The sequence below is a fragment of the Cucumis melo genome, chromosome 8 (assembly GCF_025177605.1).
Source record: "Cucumis melo cultivar AY chromosome 8, USDA_Cmelo_AY_1.0, whole genome shotgun sequence".
NCBI lineage: Eukaryota > Viridiplantae > Streptophyta > Magnoliopsida > Cucurbitales > Cucurbitaceae > Cucumis > Cucumis melo.
Window position 1 is genome coordinate 7,987,316 of NC_066864.1, and position 19,567 is coordinate 8,006,882.

The 19,567-nt window shown below is 29.5% G+C and overlaps 4 protein-coding genes across 9 annotated transcripts; 3 read left to right on the forward strand and 1 right to left on the reverse strand.

The window, feature by feature from the left end:
• Positions 1-1,010: 1,010 nt before the first annotated feature.
• LOC103500927 (uncharacterized) lies at positions 1,011-2,394 on the forward strand. Its single transcript, XM_008464387.3, has one exon. The coding sequence runs from the start codon at positions 1,163-1,165 to the stop codon at positions 1,631-1,633; it is 471 nt and encodes a 156-aa protein (XP_008462609.1). The 5' UTR covers positions 1,011-1,162; the 3' UTR covers positions 1,634-2,394.
• LOC107991914 (putative HVA22-like protein g) lies at positions 1,851-4,975 on the reverse strand. The gene is made up of 6 exons (XM_051089081.1): positions 4,670-4,975; positions 4,463-4,567; positions 4,317-4,373; positions 4,172-4,235; positions 3,859-4,080; positions 1,851-2,211 (listed from the first exon to the last, which is right to left on the reverse strand). The coding sequence occupies exons 1-6, from the start codon at positions 4,699-4,701 to the stop codon at positions 1,960-1,962; spliced, it is 732 nt and encodes a 243-aa protein (XP_050945038.1). The 5' UTR covers positions 4,702-4,975; the 3' UTR covers positions 1,851-1,959.
• A 2,946-nt stretch (positions 4,976-7,921) lies between these two features.
• LOC103500925 (uncharacterized) lies at positions 7,922-17,073 on the forward strand. 6 transcript variants are annotated; one of them, XR_007823207.1, is made up of 14 exons: positions 7,922-8,207; positions 8,431-8,532; positions 8,618-8,691; positions 8,794-8,865; positions 9,006-9,034; positions 9,204-9,254; positions 9,551-9,601; positions 10,029-10,088; positions 10,172-10,254; positions 11,045-11,192; positions 11,312-11,362; positions 11,705-11,769; positions 11,926-12,030; positions 12,509-12,743. XR_007823207.1 is itself a non-coding variant. In XM_051089083.1 (14 exons), exons 1-13 carry the CDS (start codon positions 8,143-8,145, stop codon positions 12,644-12,646), a joined length of 1,029 nt encoding a protein of 342 aa, XP_050945040.1. In that variant the 5' UTR covers positions 7,924-8,142; the 3' UTR covers positions 12,647-12,648; positions 16,916-17,073. The 6 variants fall into 6 exon arrangements, 5 of the variants coding, with proteins under 5 accessions (XP_050945042.1, XP_050945043.1, XP_050945040.1 ...); XM_051089083.1 differs by lacking the exon at positions 11,705-11,769 and adding an exon at positions 16,916-17,073 and having other exon boundaries at positions 7,924-8,207; positions 12,509-12,648; XM_051089084.1 differs by lacking the exon at positions 11,705-11,769 and adding an exon at positions 12,745-12,838 and having other exon boundaries at positions 7,924-8,207; positions 12,509-12,648.
• Positions 13,729-15,529, forward strand: LOC103500926 (transcription repressor OFP6). Its single transcript, XM_008464386.3, has one exon. The coding sequence runs from the start codon at positions 14,869-14,871 to the stop codon at positions 15,316-15,318; it is 450 nt and encodes a 149-aa protein (XP_008462608.1). The 5' UTR covers positions 13,729-14,868; the 3' UTR covers positions 15,319-15,529.
• Positions 17,074-19,567: the final 2,494 nt, after the last annotated feature.

Genomic DNA, 19,567 nt, shown 5'->3' on the forward strand with positions numbered 1-19,567 from the left:
AAGAATTAATCATTTTTTTTTTAAAAAAAAAAAGTAATTTGGAAAATATTTTGTCATTTAGAGGCCCATCTACTAAATAAATACAAACAAACCCAAACTTTTAAAAATTGAAGTGGAACCCACAAATCAGAAAATGAATAGGAAGAACACAAAGTCTTTCTATTAGTTTTGCAAACTCTTTGTCATCTACTCTCTCGAGATAAGTATTGTAACAAATTTGAAATTCAAATGCAAAAACATATAAAATTAAACAATATCATTACCTCATTATTTTATGAGATCCATTGATTATACATAGTGGGAAGCAAGTCACCTCGTTTACACAAACACAAACAAACATTATATTAATTAGAATATGGTTTTTTTCATCAAATATATTTGAAAATACACCCTAACATTTTGTACCTTATATAATTTCTTTTTTAATGATTTAGTTGAATCTTAACATTAATTTTCACAAGATTAACAATTCTTTTTACAAAATATTATTCTTGTTGTTAATCTTTTAGGTTTAGTTTATTTTGATCTTTGTACTTTTCATTTTGGTTCTTTCATTGTCATTTTTTAATATTATTTTAAAGAGATCGAAGCGAAACTTCAACGTCTAATGCAAACATTTTGAAAATATAGTGAAACAACGTAGAATAAAATTGAACCCTCAAAATAACAAAGTAAATATTGTATAAATATAATAATCAAATGGACTTGAAACCTAAAATATATCGACTAAAATTAGTATTTAAAATATATGAATTAAATCCTTACAAGTTAAAAAGCTGATAAAATCGTTGAAAGTGATTTTTATCTACATTTTTAAAACGTTTTTGGTCTTTATATATATATATATATATATAAAAACAAATTAGATGCATAAATATTTAGTAAATAATATTTTTTGGATTGTAAATATTAAGTAAATGAAGTAAAATCTTTTTAAATATAACAAAATATTTGATTTTTTTCTATTTAAAATCATATGTTTTTTAATTTTTTAAAAGAAAAAAAAGAATGAAGAGGAAAACACGTAAGAAAGAGAGAAAGGGTTTAGCAAATAATTGGAAAAGGAATTGAAGCCGCCGTGTTTAGTTTTGCCTCAACGTTTCTCTTTTCCCTTTTCCTCTCTCTCCTTCTCCCCCTCTTTTTAAGCCTTTTCGTAAATTCCATGGCCAAATCCGCCGCCCAATTAACCTATCCACCGCCCTCCCCTTCACTCCGCCGCACAACCTTCCTTCCCTCCTCCCCCATGCCTCCCCCAAACGCAGACGTTTCTCCTCCACCACCGCCATCTCCGATTAACTTAGCTCTCCTCTCCTTCAAATCCTCTTCTCAATCCTACACCTCGCTCAAGGACATCCTTCCCTCTGCCTCCGCCGCCGCCGTCAACTCTCCCACCGCAGCTTCCCCCGCTAACTCCCCCTACGAAATCTCCATCCGCAATCGCCTCGTTAAGCAGGCCGCTTGGGCTTATCTCCAGCCTATGTCCGCTTCTTCCTATTCCGCCGGCCCCAATTTCTTCCACCGTTTCTGCCTCCGTTTCTCTACTGGAAATCCGATCTACAGTTGTTTTGGATTCATCACAAGCAGTATCATTCCGGCTATAATCCGTGCTTTTCGGTTCTGCATTTGCTTGTGACGCCGTCGTTTCCTCGGATTTTGGACTCGCGTATTGACGACGACGACGACGACTTTCTCAGCCTCTGTAATTGACCTAGATCGATTTTGATTCCGCTGTATAAATCTCTTATCATTCCCAATTTCATACACAAGTTTGCAATTCAATCCCTAAGGAGAAATGATTTTCCAAATACCATTCAAATAGAAACACAGATTCAATTTCAACATTCGAATAATTTCTCATCAACAATATTTCCATTTCGATTTCAATTTCAGTTTCCCTCTGGATTCCATCGATTTTCATTTTTCTTTTGTACAGCCTTTTTCTCACAATTACAAACCTCTCTATGATTGTGGTTTAATTCGCCTTAATCGAGCTCGACCCGATGGAGGATAAGGAGATGCAGGTTTATCTTCTTCATTAACGGAACTCTCTGTTTCGCCGAAGTCCGGAGATTGACCATCGTCTACTTCCTCCATCTCCGAATTTGTTCTTGGAGATTCGTTCATCTGATCGGCGACTCGAGCGGAAAACGACGGCAATTTTTTCGGTGGCAGTGGCGATACCGTCGGCGGTTGGGGTTGCTGATCGATTCTCTGTAATTAGAAAAAAAATTGAAGAATTAGTGATGGGAAATAGCTATGAATGCCATTAATGGCAATGATACTGAAACGAGTGAAGCTTTCTCAATAACGATGAATTGTAAATTGTGTTTAATCTGAACGCTTTACATATTGTATTAAATAATTAAATTGTAATTCGACTACAAAAATTAACCATTCCTTTTGTGCCACGTGGTCGATTCGCCTATATTTTGGCCCTATTGTAGTAATTATGTTATTCATAATTTTATCTAACCATAAAATTTTTTCATATACATCCCATAATATTAAGTTTGTGTTCCACATTGTGTTAAAAGATGGCACTCTAAAATTAAAACTAAAAAAAAAAATTGAAAAATGAAAAGAACATTATTTGAACTTTATAAGCTAACGTTGTAGGGATTCAATCTAATTTTCAATAAATCTTAAATATAAGATAACTTTTATCAAATTTGATTAAATAATAATAGTAATATATAAACCAAAGTTGGATTATATAAAGTATATTGTTTAAAATTGAACAAATTATGGAAAATATGATATTTTAACCTAAATATAATTTATAAACTTTGTATTAGTTCAACTAAACTCATTTTAGCATATAATTCCTGTTATCTTTTAAAACACATCTCAAGTTTCATTTTTAATCACACAAATGTAACATAATATAACTTAATAACTTATATTTGATGACAAATATATTTTAGGTTTTAACGTGACCTAAAATAGTCAACAACATACTCTTAACTATAACTAAAAGAAACCCTAAAATATGTTAGGGTAAATTTGTAGTTAAGAAATCTTTGAGTACTTCTTTGTGTATCAAACTCTTAGTTTAAAAAAAAATGATATAGTGAATTTAATTAATTTAAGAAAAACCCATTTAAAAGGATTATTTTTTGAGTATAAGAAATCATCAACCATACAAATTGACAAGCATATATATATATATATATATATATATATATATATATATATATATATATATATATATATATATATATATATATATATATATATATATATAAGTATTATTGTTAACAGAAGCATGTGACTAATGAATGATATTTTTTAAAACAAAAAAAAATTAAAAGTTGAAACCTCCTCATGGGGTGGAGCAATTTATAGAAAGTAGAGAATCGAATCCTATTATAGTATGTAATCCTAATACAGCTAAGAATCATTTTCTTCACAATTCTAAACACAAATCTATTTTCTATAATAGGCATCACTCCATTCACATAATCCAACTTCTAGGGCTATAAATATAAATGGTAACTCAGCAAATGTATCCATGGCCTAATTGTCAATCTAAGTACATCAATTATCATTTTAACACTCTTTAGAATTTAATTATAAGTAGATATTGAACTAAAAGATAAGGAAAAGTTTCGTCACGAGGCAATAGGGCCAATGGGTCCATTTCCTTTCAAGGTTTCAATCAATATTCAAATTCACATTTCCCATGTCATTTGTCAAATAAGAAAGTTGCATTTCTAAGTCCAAGGTGTGAATTTGGTCATTGAAAAACCTCTTCTTACCTTCGATCTATTTGATAATCGGTGAATGCATGAATCATGTTTTTAATTGAAGTGAATAAAAAAAAAAAAAAACTAGAGGAAAAAAGAATGAAATTAATACCTGAAGTTGGAATGGGGAGTTCTTAAACTTAGTGGATTGGAAATCAGCAGCACATTTGAGGATTTTAAGGAAGGAAGAATGAGCCATTTCAGAGAAATTTGTCCAAAAGACATAACTCAAATCCCAAGCCCTCACTTTCATTTCCACCATCATTCTTTCTATTTCTGCTTCATTCTTCATCAAATATGGTTGCAACATTGTTCCATATATATGCCCACTTCCCTACATTTTTTTTTTAAATTTTTGTTAATATTCTTTTTCACTCTAATAATTACCTTACAAAGAGAGTAAATTAATCAAATTAATTAATTACCTTGGTTTTGGGATGCCATAAGTAGACAAGAAACACCAGCTTCATTTCACCATACAAAGGGAGCCTTTGAAAAAGCAAAAATCAATTAAAGAAGAATAGTCAAAAGGAAAGTTTAAAAAAATCAAACCCAACAACAACAACATACCAAGCTATTAAAACATCAGCAAATCTCTCAAAAAAAGTAAAAATAGCCACAAGAATCCTGCCAAAAGAAATAAGAAATAAAATTATGATCTTGAAATTAAATACAAGAACTAATTAATTAAGAAAAATGAATTCAAAATGAATTACCAATATTTGCACCAGAAACGTAAAGATTCAACATCAAGGCTCCGGCTACTCTTCTCCAATGCTTTGTAACATTCAAATGCTGGATATGCATACCCAAAAGCCATCCTTTACACACACACACAATTAAATTTCACTAATTAATTATAATCTTTTACACAAAGTAAAAAGAAATTAAACCATTATTAATAATAATTAAGATGTACTTACAAGAGGCATCTAGTGATCAAATCTCCTAACATCTCTAACACAAAAATCAGAACCCCTTGAGAGAAATAAATTTTGTTCTCCCAAGAACTGAAGACGACACACACAAAAGGAAAAAAAGAAAACTAATTTCAATTATGGGATATTAACATTTAAAATGAGAAGAAAAAAGAAAGAAAGAAAGAAAGAAAGATAATGGGAAGCCACGAACGGAACGGAGTTGGTGGTTTCCCCCAAAGGGTTTATTAAATAAAATTTGGTCAAAGGACCAAAAAAACTGAAAACAAAACAATGAGATATTTTGTTTAGTTTTAGTTTTGTTGGGATGATGAGTTTTATTTGAAGAAGAAAATGATGAATTTTGGTTGTGAGGAAAATGAATTGTTGGGATGTGCTTAATAATAGGATTTGCAGTTTTTATTACGGGTTTTGTAATTTTGGTTTTAATGCTTAATTTAGGATACCAAATATTTTTATGCTATTTTTTCTTTTCTAACTTTTTTTTTTTATTCAGAAAAAATGATTATCCTCAAAATAGAAGAGAGTCCTACACTCCTAAATAATACTCAATGCCAATCTAAAAGTATTGAGTTTGAAAGGTGAAATTATGTATCTCTTGAATGACTCAACACATATATTTTCAACTAAGAAATTATATCTCATTCTAAAATAGAATCGGAAAAGAGAAAAATAACATTTTAACGCTAAATTTAATTTCGTAGGTTGATCCATTTTAATTTTGGATTTTCAATTTCGCCCGTTGAACTTCAAATTTAATATATTGTATCAATTTTAATCCTATGCTTTCAATTTCACTAATTTAAACCTCAAACTTCAATAGTCATGTTTGGTCAATGTTGTTTATTTCCATTTTGATCATTGATTTTATTTTGTTTGATTTGTTGTTTTTGTTTTTTTTTTTTTTTAAATTAAGTCAACAAATACTATTTTTTATAAAAGATTGTTTTACTCATAGTTTAAAGGAGAATTGCCAAATATAGCCTATTTTGGAAGGTGTTGTAGGGTTTTAGGATTGATCGGGAGAAAATAGACTTTTATAAAATACAAGTTAAAAGTCCAATTTACACAACAAACTCACTCCCTTCTCCCACTTGCTATCTTCTTCATCTAACTTCTCTCTAACCTTTGTGAAACTATTTTTCTCTTAAAAATTGTTTATTTTAATTATTAAAAAATATTTTTGAAATAAATGTATATTAATTTTCTACTTTTATAACATTTTTGTTTTAAGTTTTCAACGTAAACAAGTAATAAGTTAGATTGTTTTTTACTTTTTATAGTTAGATAAAATATTTTTTTAATTGTGTTACATTAACTTATCAAGATGAATTTGGATATGATTTGTTGTACACTTCAACATTTTTATATATTTTTTGCTTCATCTCTTTGGTTTAAATTTTAGAATAAAACATTTAGGTTTGTGATTATTTTATTTTATTTTATCTCATATGTTTATGTGAAATTAGATATAGGTGTGTACCCGAATCTTGATTTACTTGCTTATTTATTTAATCATTTATTAAACGTATTTTTTCAAACTTACTCTTAATCTTTCTAGCCACTTTTGATTAGTTGTCGTGTTATTTGGTAAATGTTAATTTAGTTTGTCTTTTTTTTTACTATTATATGCTATTGAAGTTTTTTATGGAGGAATTCTTTAAAGTCAATTTTTTTAACTGAGCTCATGATTTCTTAACTAATATGGAAAAAATTAGCATGATTCTACGCATCGTGGGAACTACTATTTTTTTTACCTCACAAACATCTCACTAGTTTTAAACTTGAAAGTACCCTATTTGGAAGCATATACTTATTTTAGGTGATTTTACACTTATTTTATAGAGTCTTTAGGTACTATTTTTTTATCTCACAAATATCTCGCAACTTCCAAACTTAAAATGATTAATCCTAAACCAATTATAGGTGATTTAGGAAGATTTTGCACATGGTGTAAGGAGCTTTTAGCCACTATTTGTATCTTATTACAAACATCAAGCAAACATTTTGCAAATACCTCGCAACTTCTGAACTTCAAATATCTAACCCAATGTTCAATTATATACTTGTTTTATGTGATTTAGGGTTATTCTACATATTGATTAAATATGTGACTAATATTTATGATATGATTAACATGTGTGGATGTCGTTATGGATTACTAGCAGTTGCCTCATACTTGTAGCAATGTGTCCTTCCGCAATTATGTCTCCTTTGGGATTCATTAGCTATTGTGTTTCCTTCGGGATTCACAAGTTTGGAATGTGAGAGATGCGTGTGACATATGCATGAGATATGTGTGAGATGTATGCGAGATATGTACGAGATCTTTGCAAGATAATACATGTGTATCTAAAAGGCTTCCTAAACATGTAAAAAAGCACTATATTGGACTTAAGAGAGGTAGAAATTCGATTTTGGAACACATAGTAAAAGTCTGAAATGCGAGACGTGTGCGAGATAATATATATGTACCTAAAAGACTTCCTAAACATGCGTAAAAGCACTCCATAGGATATAAGAGAGGTAGAAATTCGATTTTGAAACACATAGTAAAAGTTTGAAATGTGCGAGATGTGTGTAAAATATGTGCGAGATAATACATGTATACCTAAAAGGCTTCCTAAACACGTATAGCACCCTAAAGAACTTGTAGAAATTTGATTTTTGTTCAAGATTGTGTGCCAAAATTTTTTATATTTGGTACACGATCTTGAACCAAAAACATTTTGAAAAAAAAAAAATACATGATTTATGATTGATTGAAAACAAATATCATGATTTCAAAAAAAATATAAATGAAAAACTGCAGAAGCAAAGAAGAAAGAAGATGGAAAGGAAAAGAAAATTGCAGAAGAAGAGAAGAAAGAATATTGAAATTATTTTAGTTTTTGTTATATTTATGAAAATTTACCATAAACCTAAATATTTTGTTCTAAAATTTAAAACAAAAGGATGAAGAAAAAGAAGATATATATAAATGTTTGAATTGTACGACAAATCATATCCAAATTCAATTAGATAAGTTAATATAGTATAGTTAAAAAATATCTTATCTAACTAGTAAAAAACCATCTAACTTATACCTTGTTTAAATTTACGACATATTTAAAGAAAGAATGGAAAAATGTTGGTAGAAACTTAAAAAGAAAAATGTTGTAAGAGTGAAAATTTGATATTTAAATTTATTTTAAAAATATTTTTAATAATTAAAATGAACAATTTTTTTGGAAGAGAAATAGAGTTTGAGAGATGTTAGAGGAAGAAGATAACAAGTGGAGAAGAGAATGAGTTTGTTGTGCGAAAGACAATGGTTATCATTGGGCGGAATCTTGATATTTATTAGATCACTGCGGTGGAATCTTGATATTTATTAAAAATCAACAGATGAATTCATTATGATCCATAATCGGAAGAAAACATGAATTGCGGGGATTTCGAGAGCCGTAGAGGAATCCATGTTCTTACAGCTTCCTTCACTCACCGTCCGACCTACCGTTCTCATATCATATTCATACTCCAGGTATTTCACTTCCATTCTTCATAAATTCATTACTTTAATCTTAACTTTTCATTATCCATTTTGTTTATTATATTCAATTCAATTCAACGTGCAGTGTAATGTCCTCAAATTTTGCATCTCAGTGATGCACAATAGTCAACACACTTCTCCATTTTACCTTCAATTCACTTGGAACATCCCACCCCATTTCATCCATTCCTTTGTTCCCAATTTAATCTTTCAGGTTGAAGAATTTCTCTAGGTGTTCGTTTCTCCATATGGGTCATCAAGTTCTGCAATCTTTTAGTAAAAGGCGTGTGGAGTTTCGTTTATGCAATGTATCAGGGTAATTGATTCATTCTCGTTTATATTCACTGAAATTTCTCTTGGAATTGCGTTTTATTTGACTTTCCATTTCTGGGTTTTGTTAGTTTCACCAACGAATTACTGGAGATTCACTCGGATGATCCATCATTGCACGTATTGTTCATTCCTGGAAATCCAGGTGCGTTTGCGTTTTGGGGATGTGGGTTTTTTATTCTTCTGTTGGTTGATTTTCGTATAACTTCTGAACTTGGATTATGTTTTGGCTTTGTTTCCAAGACAGGGATTATTTCATTTTATAAAGATTTTGTCGAATCACTGTATCAGTTGCTTGGCGGTCATGTGTCTATAACAGGCAAGATATGAGTTGTTGACATTATTCATAGCCCTTTCATTTTTTTTTTCTATATGAAAGCATTGAATCTTTTATATTTGGGCTGACATTTTTTCTTGTTCTGTTTTATCTTCTTTCGCCCTCCTTCTGTCTACTGTCAGCTATTGGGCATATATGTCAAACGAAGAAGGTACTTGGTCATGGGTCATAAAAAGTTCATATCTGCTAGTTATATTTAATTTTAATGCTTCAGAAAGCAAATTAGTTGATATTCATGTTGCTCATATGGATATATTAGTTTGTTATGTAAATTTCCCTGGTGCTTTTGTGTAATGTATATGACATTTCTTCTCTTTTAGGACTGGGAAGGTGGAAGGCTGTTTTCATTACAAGAACAAATTGATCATAAGGTGGCTGTTTTCTCCGTTGGTTTGATTGAATTGTTGATGGGTTTAAAGTAGCTAGTGGTCCATGGAAAATCTAAAATTTAAAGTTCCTTTATAAGCTAGTGGATTTCAGTTTTCATGTCCAAGATAGGTATGCAACTGGAGATGCAAAGCGGAAATTTGAAATTAAAATCTCTTGCTCAAGATTACTGTTCTTTTCCTTATTATCTGTTTCTTGCATGCCCATTTCTCTATCGTATTCCAATGGTTGATGCCAGAATTCTATATGGGGCTGAACAATATTCATCTTTCTTTTGCAGGTTGAATTTGTTAGACAGGAGTTACAGAATAAAGACATCCCCTTGATACTGGTAATGATACTCTTATGATTGCAATTAATGCTATGTTTTCACAATAGTCGTAAAAGAGTTGCACATTGCAGAATTTTCAATTGTATTATTTTGATATTATCTGAGTACACGTCAGATATTATCTGAGAACTTTCAATTTATAAAATTTGATTGTAGTTTAACGCATATGCATGCGTAATGGTTTATTGTGGTGCTTGTATTATTGTTACTTGTTTGCAAAAAAAAAAAAAAAAAAAGAAAAGAAAAGAAAAGAAAAGTCCACGTTATTGTTTGTATTGTACATTATATGCATCTCAGATATGATCAATTGGAAATTGATATGAGATGATACGGGCTTTGAAAATAAGAATGAAGTTGTTACGTTATTGTTTGTTATAAAACTGTTTTTTTCCACTTGTGGTAACTGACTTCTCGGTTGTCTTTAAAGGTTGGACATTCTGTAGGATCGTATATCTCCATTGAATTGTTCCGCAGGTTCCAGGATCGGGTATTGCCCTAAACTCTTTGTCCCTCTTATGTCTTTACAACTTTCAGGAGATGGTTCATTGACAATTCTTCTTGATCCTATAGGCGGTGTATTGCATTGGATTGCATCCATTTATGATGGTGAACAAAGAATCACGTCAGCAATTTTTTATCGAGAAACTTGCAAGGTTTGCATGTTAATTTTTCTGATAACATGAATTATATATGGCTTCCTGAATCTATATTTCAGATTTTTTAGCAGTGATTTTGTTACATATCACGATTTTCAAAATCTCCCATTTCACTTATATGTTGGTACCAATGGAGTGCTGTGTCAGTGGCAAACATTTTCAATGAGTTCAAAGTTTCAAACTCCGTCTAAGGGAGCTTTTCAGTTTTTGCGACTTTGAACCTAAAAATTTTTACTGCCTCAAACAGTTACACTCCGCACCATGTGATGTGGCTTCGTTGGATTTTTCAAAGATCTAGAATCCTCTCTGACCACAAACTGGTGTAATTTGGGTATCTTCAGATTTCTGTTGGTTGTGTTTTTGTGGGGAGTATTTGCATTGTCCAGTGGATATGCACTTGGATTGAACCAATTTGGAGTCACTTAGACTAACGGATATGTGTTTGGTCTATAACCAGTTAAGTGTGCTGAATACTACGTTTAAGGTCTGGTTGAGTTTCATGGCTCCGTGACGTTAACTATTTAAACCACCTTTTGGTGGCTGCTTTGTAACTGGACCTTAAAATTGGACCATGTAGAAGTCCTTCGTACATTGTCCACAAACTGGACCTTAATCCTTTAAGCATTCACAACTATGGCCGATATTACTTTTGGTCCATGGCTGATTACAAACTAATATATGAGGCCATTTTTAAGTTTTGGAATTCAAGAATGTCTTTGATGATGTTTTCTTCTACCAAATGTTATTGTTATTTTGTAAGGATTCACCTGAAATTTTTTTGTCGCAGGTCTCCACTGCTATCAACTTTTTTTTCTTCTTTTGTTGCCTTGTTGGGTATATTACCAATTCAAGCTTCAAGTTTTGTTGTGAGAAAAACTATTGGGAAGTCATGGTCCAGAACTGCTTGTGAGGCTGCTTGCTCTCATTTGCTAAAGGTGAAATGAAATCTAATCTACTATCTGTAGATGTGCTTTTATAGTTGACTCGTAACTGCTACAGATTTTGGTTTGACTGTTTTTTCTGATATTTGGAATGTTGTCTTTGTTTTCAACAGTACCATAGCATGCGAAATGTGCTATATATGGCAATGACAGAGTTTGAGAAGGTATGCACTATAAAAAAACCACTTTAGTTTGGGAAACATGTTTTGGACATGTTGGATACCATAACACTTGCTGCTCATGTATCAAAACTTTGCTTCATTGTACCATAATTTTTTTATTTATTTAAGTTGAGAACTTTTGATAAAAAGAGAACCATAAAAGAGAATTAATAAATCTTTTAGAGTAAAAGACTTCCAACTTGCTGTCCAAGCATATGATTGTACAAACCGTACTTAATTGTATAATTCGTTTTTTGTAACTTTTTTTTTGTCACATAGTAGTGCCTAGTTTATTTTAGGTTATATTCCAATCTTTTGCTTTGAGCCATTGCATTATTGTTATAGTACAGTAGTCCAAATATAGAAGCCTGGCCGCAAGATGTAAATTTGACGACGTTCAGTCACAATATGTGAGTAAATGAAACTTGTCAATCAGAATATCGTTCTCAGTTTTCTTTTTAATAGAATTTTGTACATGGTCGTCACTTCTCATAATTATGCATTACAGAGCGTAATATCATTAATGATCAAATTTTCACATCTGATTGTATATGGACATTGTTTAGTTTTCAGAAACACCAGATTGGGCTTTTATGAAGAAAGTGAGTCAGAAATTATCATTTTTGTTCTGTATGGATGACCATTGGGCTCCAATGCATGTGTATGAGGAGGTAAGATATAAACTACTATCCATTTTGTCTATCAACTCTCTTGTATGAATGTAGGTTGTCCAAATACTGTGGCTGAAGGGATTATGGTTATAATATTGTTTATAATGGATTAGAGTGTGCATTTTATCGGCTTGGAATCCTTTACTTTGTACTATAGTCAATACCATCATGGGTTGGTCTAGTGATAAATAATGAACTAAAAAAGAATGAGTTCATTCCATGCTAATGTTTAATACCCTACGAGTTTCTTTCGTAAATGTAGTGTCAGACAGGTTGTCTTATAAAATCAGTTGAGGTGTATGTAAGTTGGTCCCACAGTCACCCATATATAAAAAAGTTTCAGAAAAGCAGAATTGAAATACTACAGTTTGTATTTTCAAGGGAAAAAAAGGAGGGGCAAAAGAGCTCAAAATTATGATACACTGCAATGGTGATTTCAAGTTATACTTTGTTAGTTTGTGCTCTCTTTTCTCCACAGATTTTCAAGCAGGTCCCTGAAATTGATCTATCAGTTGAAAGGGAGGGCTATTCACATGCATTTTGCTGCTCTGAAGCTGCCTCAATTTATATTGCTCAATATGTGGCTAGCTTGGTCAAGAAACATCTCTCAGATTAAAGGTCAGATTTATTCCTTCTTACTCCTTTGGAGAATGCCTTTGTGTTTTCTATGGGACTTTCTTAATCTTTTATACTATTTTGCATGTTTTTCAACAGTTTCTCTGTGCTTTTATCCTTATATAAAGAACTCGTGTTGTTGACAAAATAGATGAAAAGGAATAATAACAGAATCTTCTGATGTCGAGCATAATGAGTCGATGTGCCATATGTTGTGGTATTGAGAATCAAATTATGGGTTATATTTTCTTTGAACAAGAAATAATCATGTCTTCGAATCAAATTATTAGTTGTTTTTAGAAAAGGCGTTTTGTTTAGTGTATAAGACTTAAGGTTACTCAAACAGGCCTTACCTTTAGCTTCTAGGCAATGCTTAGTAGTAGAAAAAGGAGAAATAGTCTCAATAATTAACTAACAAATCATGAGTTTAATCTATGTTGATTACCTACTTAAAAATTAATTTTGTAGATTTTTTTTTACACTCAAATGTTGTGTAAGATGTGTCGTCCGGTGACATTAGGCCTTTAAACTTTTATATAAAAAGGATACATATAAGTTAAACAATGTACAATAGGTTTTTAAACTTTATAAATTTCTAATAAGCTTTAAATTTTCTAAAATTTATGCCGATTAACTGATTATTGACTTTTATATACCCCATACGAACCTAAAACATATTTGTGTGACTTCATTGATGATATTCTAAAAAGAGAAAAAAAAAAACGATCCATAAAGAAAATTCACCATTGAGAATTCACAATTGAGAATTTGAGGTTCTCTAACTTAAATTTAATTTTTAATTTTAAGTTTGACTTTTTTTAGAACAACTTTTAAGTTGATTTAAACAAAATAAAGTTGAGGTACGTTTTAATTCTGCCAATAGACAATGGAAAGTTTCGTTTTTACTTAGTTTTTGGAATTTTTTTAAAAGATATATATATTTAAACTTTTAAAATGTTACAAAAAGTATTGATTCCCTCAGAACAAAAGGTGAAAAATTGATTGTTACAAAGAAATAAAAGGGCTTAAACTTAGAAGACATGATCATTTACAGCTCTCTCTCTCTCTCTCTATATATATATATAAGATTAAAATGATTGTTACCATTTATTTTGTTTATATATAAAAAGTGTTTCAAATCTTAAATTTTATTATATTGAAATTTGCATTTTTATAGAATTAGTTAATTATTTAATAAATAAAATCAAATATAAACATTACTGATTACTCTATGACCAAATCCACAATAAAACACTATAAAAGCTCAAAGCCATCATGAAAATGTGTAGATCCAAGCAAAATAGGTTCTCAATAAAACTATAAAAATTAGTACAACTATTATTCTGGCTATTCTAACTTTAGCCATCTCGAACCACAAATTATCAAACATAATTAAACACATTTTTTAAATTTGTATTATTGACTTTGAGGTCAAAGTTGGATTTCCGCCTCAAATATAGAAAAAAAAAAACTCATATTTTACTTTTTAACCAACATTTCCGTCACAAACTCTAGCAATTTAACGAACAAACTTAAGTTTGTGACAATTTAGTTTATGAACTTTAATAATTAACAATTCACTCTTTATGTTTAACAATTTTAGCAATTTAATCCTATCACGAATTTTGCATCAATATGAAGTGTCAACCACAAGCTAATATATAAGAGACTAAATCTTAATTAATCATAAAATATATAAACTAAATTCTTACTCACCATCAAATTTAAAAACCTATAAACAATTCTTTGGGGTCTAAATTTGTTTAATTTGTTAGGTACTCTTTACCAAAGACTTGTTTTTATTTTTGAAATTTTATCGAAAAATTCAACCGTTATAATAATAATAATAAAAAAAAAGATGTAGAAGAAATAAATTTAAATTTTAAAAACTAAAAAACATAAAAAAAAAAATAAAAATGAGTGAGGTAGTAAATGGGTAATATGAAGAATTGTTGTTTATAATAATAGAGAGAGGGAAAGTGTTTTTAAACTTTAAGGAATCCATTATGATAATTTAAATGTGAAATAGTTTGGATTTTCCACCCCATTAAATTAAAAAGGGTTTAGAAATTCCCATCAAATCCGAAGGACAGCGACTGTCCAAACTATAAATATTCCCACAAACGGTTTTCTAAAAACTCATTCCCCCAAATTCCAACTCTCTTTTCAAACCCAAACCCAAACCCAAATCCACACACACCCCATTCTCCAACCTCAACAACAATGGCGGCTCCCCGGCGAAATCTCCAGCCCACTTCCCTCTCCGTCGATCTCAACATTTGCAGACCCAAGCTCCTCTCTCACCTCTTCCACCACCTCAAGCCAAAGCCCTCCCTCAAATCCCCCAACCATCACCATCGCTTCTCCTCCGCTTCCTCCGACTCCGAATCCGAGTCCGAGACCAGAACCTCCATCACGTTCCGAGGCTTCGGCCGGAGCGGTGGGGAGAGTGTCGCGGTGGAGAAGGATTCCGACGATCCGTACCTGGATTTCCGACATTCGATGGTTCAAATGATTCTGGAGAACGAGATTTACTCCAAGGAAGATTTGAGAGGGCTTCTTCGGTGTTTCTTGCAATTGAATTCTCCTTCTCACCATGGAATTATAGTTAGGGCTTTTTCTGAGATTTGGGACTCTGTTTTCTCAGCCACTTCCCCCATTTTACGCTTTTGATCGATCGATCGATCGATCGATCTTTTAGCCGTCCGATTAACATCTCCTCCTCCTCCTTCTCCTTTGATCTTTTGGTTGAAAAGAGTTTTATTATTATTATTTTGATCAAATGTATGTATAAATCTCTTACCACTTTACTTTTTTTTTTTCTTTTGTGTTTTTATTTAATATCAACTCTCTACTCAAGTGGGTTCTCTTCCACTTTGACATCTTTGCATTCCTTTTTTCTTTTTTGCTTTCTTTTTTGGTTTAGTACATTAAAATATAAATATAAACTTATGATAAAAGTAATGTATGAATATTCTTTTTGTTATTATTATTTTAAAGTAGTGTTTTGAAATCAAGCAATACCCACATATACACTATAATTAACCTCACATACATTCCATCTACATTTCTTATAATTATTGTAAAAAAAAAAAATAAAAAAAATTAAACAATAAAAGAAAGTGAGAAAGCTTATGGGGTGAACTTCAACAAAGTTAAGTAAAAAGTAGACACCACCTCAATAAATTAGTAATTAAATAAATTAATTAAAAAACTCTACTATAACTTATCATAAAGTAATTAAATAAATTAACACAAATGTCTTACTTCATTAATATCTTCATAAAGTTGGAATGACAAAATTTTAGAATACGAACCTAAAAAGATAGACGTTTAACTCCAATCAATTTTTAATACAAAATTTTAACTCTCTCTCTAGAAGATTTGGTTGAAATATATAGATTGGTATTAAAATTGGTGGTTTAAACTATGTTTTAAATATTGATAAATTGGATAGCAAATTGTGTTATATATATATATATATATATATATATATATATATATATATATATATTATATAATTGTGGGTAAAGTTAAGAGCTTGTGATATTCTTAACTATAAAGAAAAAGAAATAAGAATAGTGACTTTTGCTTTGAAGTATGAAATATGAATGAGAAATATCTTTTTTTAAAAGTAGAGTAATATTTGAACTTTTTATTATTATGATTTTGGAATACCCAAAAGGCATAAGTGAGAAATAATATTAACAAACAAAACACAAATCTCCACCCAACCTATGATTTTATTGAGAATATCAATGCATAGGTTTTTTTTTCTTTTTTTTGGTTATAAAATATTCCTATTTTTTTCTGTGAAGAAAATAAAATATTTCTATTTTGAATTAATTATTGTACGGTATATGAATTAAAAATAAAAACAAAATCAATATGAAATTGATCAAATTGGGCCTATTGCTATTTTTTAAAGAAAGAAATGAATGAATAGGTGGGATGAACAATAATAGAGTGTTACCATAACCATTAATATGTTTGATTGTTTTCCAAATTTTTATTGTGGTCAGAAAAAGATACCATAATAGATCAAATCCTTAAAATAAAATATATTAGATAATTAGTTGGATCATAATATATATATATTATTCTTACATTTTCAAATCAAATAATAAAAAAGTGGTTTCGATTAATTGATTCATATTTGCTATTATTTCTTACAAAAGTACTTCGACAATCAAAATCAAGTTGTAGTATGAAATTAAATAATTGAAAGATGGTCAAGTTGCTATATTTACTCTTTCCTTTTTCCTTTTAGTTCAAACATGGTATGCATGGGAGGATGGAGAGATCAAATTATTAACTTTTCAAATGATATTTAGTATCTTATGCTCGAGTTTTGGAACATGTCATCTTTGTTTAAGGTTGTTTGGTTGATGTTATAAACGTTTGCTTGCGGATTGTTTTAGAAATTATGTCACAAATATCTCTCATGATATGCTAACCCTGTAAATTGTTATTTTTTAATTTATTTCAAATATTCTCTAATTTTCTTTCTCGCTTTTGAGTTTTTCTTTTTTTTTTTTTTGGTTGAAGCTCTTTTCTGATTTATGTAGTGGTTAAACGTTACTTGTCAGAAGTCCATCTATATGATTGGGATTCAAATTCATTTTAAATATTGAGGGCGTTTTCTAAATTGTTGTTAAAGTTCGTTTTGTGAGAAGGTAATTGTCTTGATCTTAGGAAGAGCTTAAGACATCGTTACTTGAGAAAATATTTTCAAATTTTAGGAGAGCCTAAGTTTATCAAAATGGTATTCACTAGAAGGTAGGAGGACTATAGCCGAGAAGAAGTCCCACGCTTAGGGAAAGCCTAAGTGATTGTTTACCAATATACTCGTACTTAGGGGAGCCTAAGTAATCATTCACCGAATCGAGTTATGTAAGTGTCATTCTATATGCTATTTACTTACTGATAAGTAACTTGACTTTCATGTTAACAAAAGTATTTTTCATGGAGCACAATCCTATACGTACATAGGTGGTATTTCATCAAACTAAGTTATTAAATATTATGTTTTGTCTTTGAAAGTTTATTTCATTAATTTTCTATTCTTTCTTGCAATTTGATGTCGTGTATATTTTATAACATTATTAGACCGAAATGTAATGCTGAAGGAATCGACATTTTGACAAAAATTTAATAGAGATAACTACAAATATTGCAATTAGATTCAAAATATTAGCATATATAACAACATTTAAAAAAATTACAGAGGTAACAAAATTTGTCAAAGTTTATCACTAATAGACCACGTTGCAAATATAGGGAAAACAATCTATCACGGATAGATTTTACTATCTTTGTAATTTGTTTTAAAAAAATATTGTTATATACTCAATTATTCCTAAAAATTTTACCAATTATAATTAACCAATTTAATATCATAAAAAGGCATATATTTAGCCTATTGAAAAAACACACCATTTCAATTTTTAAATTCTATTGTTGATGTTTCCTCGATTTAATGATCAAAAGTTCAATTGCCAATAAGAACTCAACTAAACTTACTTGTACCAGTATGTACATAAGGATAGTAGGTCTCGAGTTCTATCCCGTCACCCTTAATTTCGTAATAAAACAAATAATCAAAATATCAATTGATTTTTAAAGATGGTGTAATATTAATTTGAATCTTTTTAAGAAAAAGTAAATTAATTTTTAATTATTATTCCACTAAGTGTCAAACAAATTTATTCTTGTAGTAGTGGAAGTCCTAGCAAAAGAAAAGAAAAGAAAAAAATTCAAACAATTATTAAAAATTTTCATTGAGTTTGAATTTTCTAAAAATTTCTCTTTCTTCTATCACTTTCTTTTAATAAATATTTGCACTATTTACTTTCAACTGTCAGTTTATTTGTTTTTTTTTTTCTTTCTTTCTTCTTTTAATTATTATTTTAAAATAATCTTCAACCATTAACTTTTCTTCTTTTCTCTGCAAACAACATATTCTCAAATTTTAATTTAATTATTCTATTTGAAGACAAAACATTATCAAAAGTTTAAATAATGTTGAAAAAGAAAAGGTAAAGAAAAAAGATTGGAGAAAAAAATCTATAATACATAAAAAGTAAGTGATTTTTGAGATATTCAATAACATATAATGGAATTTTTTTAAAAAGAAATTTTATGCTTTCAGCATGAAATTTAAAATCATATAAAAAAATATTAGTTATCTAAAGTTTCTTAAGTGATGTTTGAAAATAATCTATATTTTATTATGATCTAAATAAATATATAAGATAATCTATTCATAGTTTATCGCAATCAAACGTAGATAAATTGTAATATTTTATTACTTTTTAAATATTTTGATTCATATTGTTATATTGAAAAATATCTTGATAGTTAATTAATATAGAATACATATTTAATATTTCATCATATTCTCGATAAGATTTGCAAAGTTAGGATTAACTACGTATATGTATAGATATTCTTAAAAGTTTTTAGATTTTCCAAATTGATTTAGTTTCTTGAAAAGTTGATAATAAATATAAAAATAAAATTTAATTATTTCAATAACTACTTAAAAAGTTAAATAATTTTTTATGTATAGAAATCCTGATAAAAAGAAAAAAAGAAAAAAACAAAACTTAGATCTCGTTTTGGTAACCAATTTATTTTTATTTTCTTCTCTCATTTTTTTTACAATGATTTGTAATCCTCTTTAGTAGAATAGTGTTGAATTAATCTTAAAAAATTAAAACAAGTTTTTTAAAACAATTTTTTTAGCTTTGACTTTTTTTAAAAAAAAACATTAGTAAAAACCAGACAACAAAAGAAAAAATTTTAGAGGTGGAAGTAATGTCTATATACTTAATTTTAAAAAACAAAAACTTAAAAACCAAATCTTAAATAATTGGACAATATATATATAAAAGAGTATTGTTATTTGAAAAAGTACAAA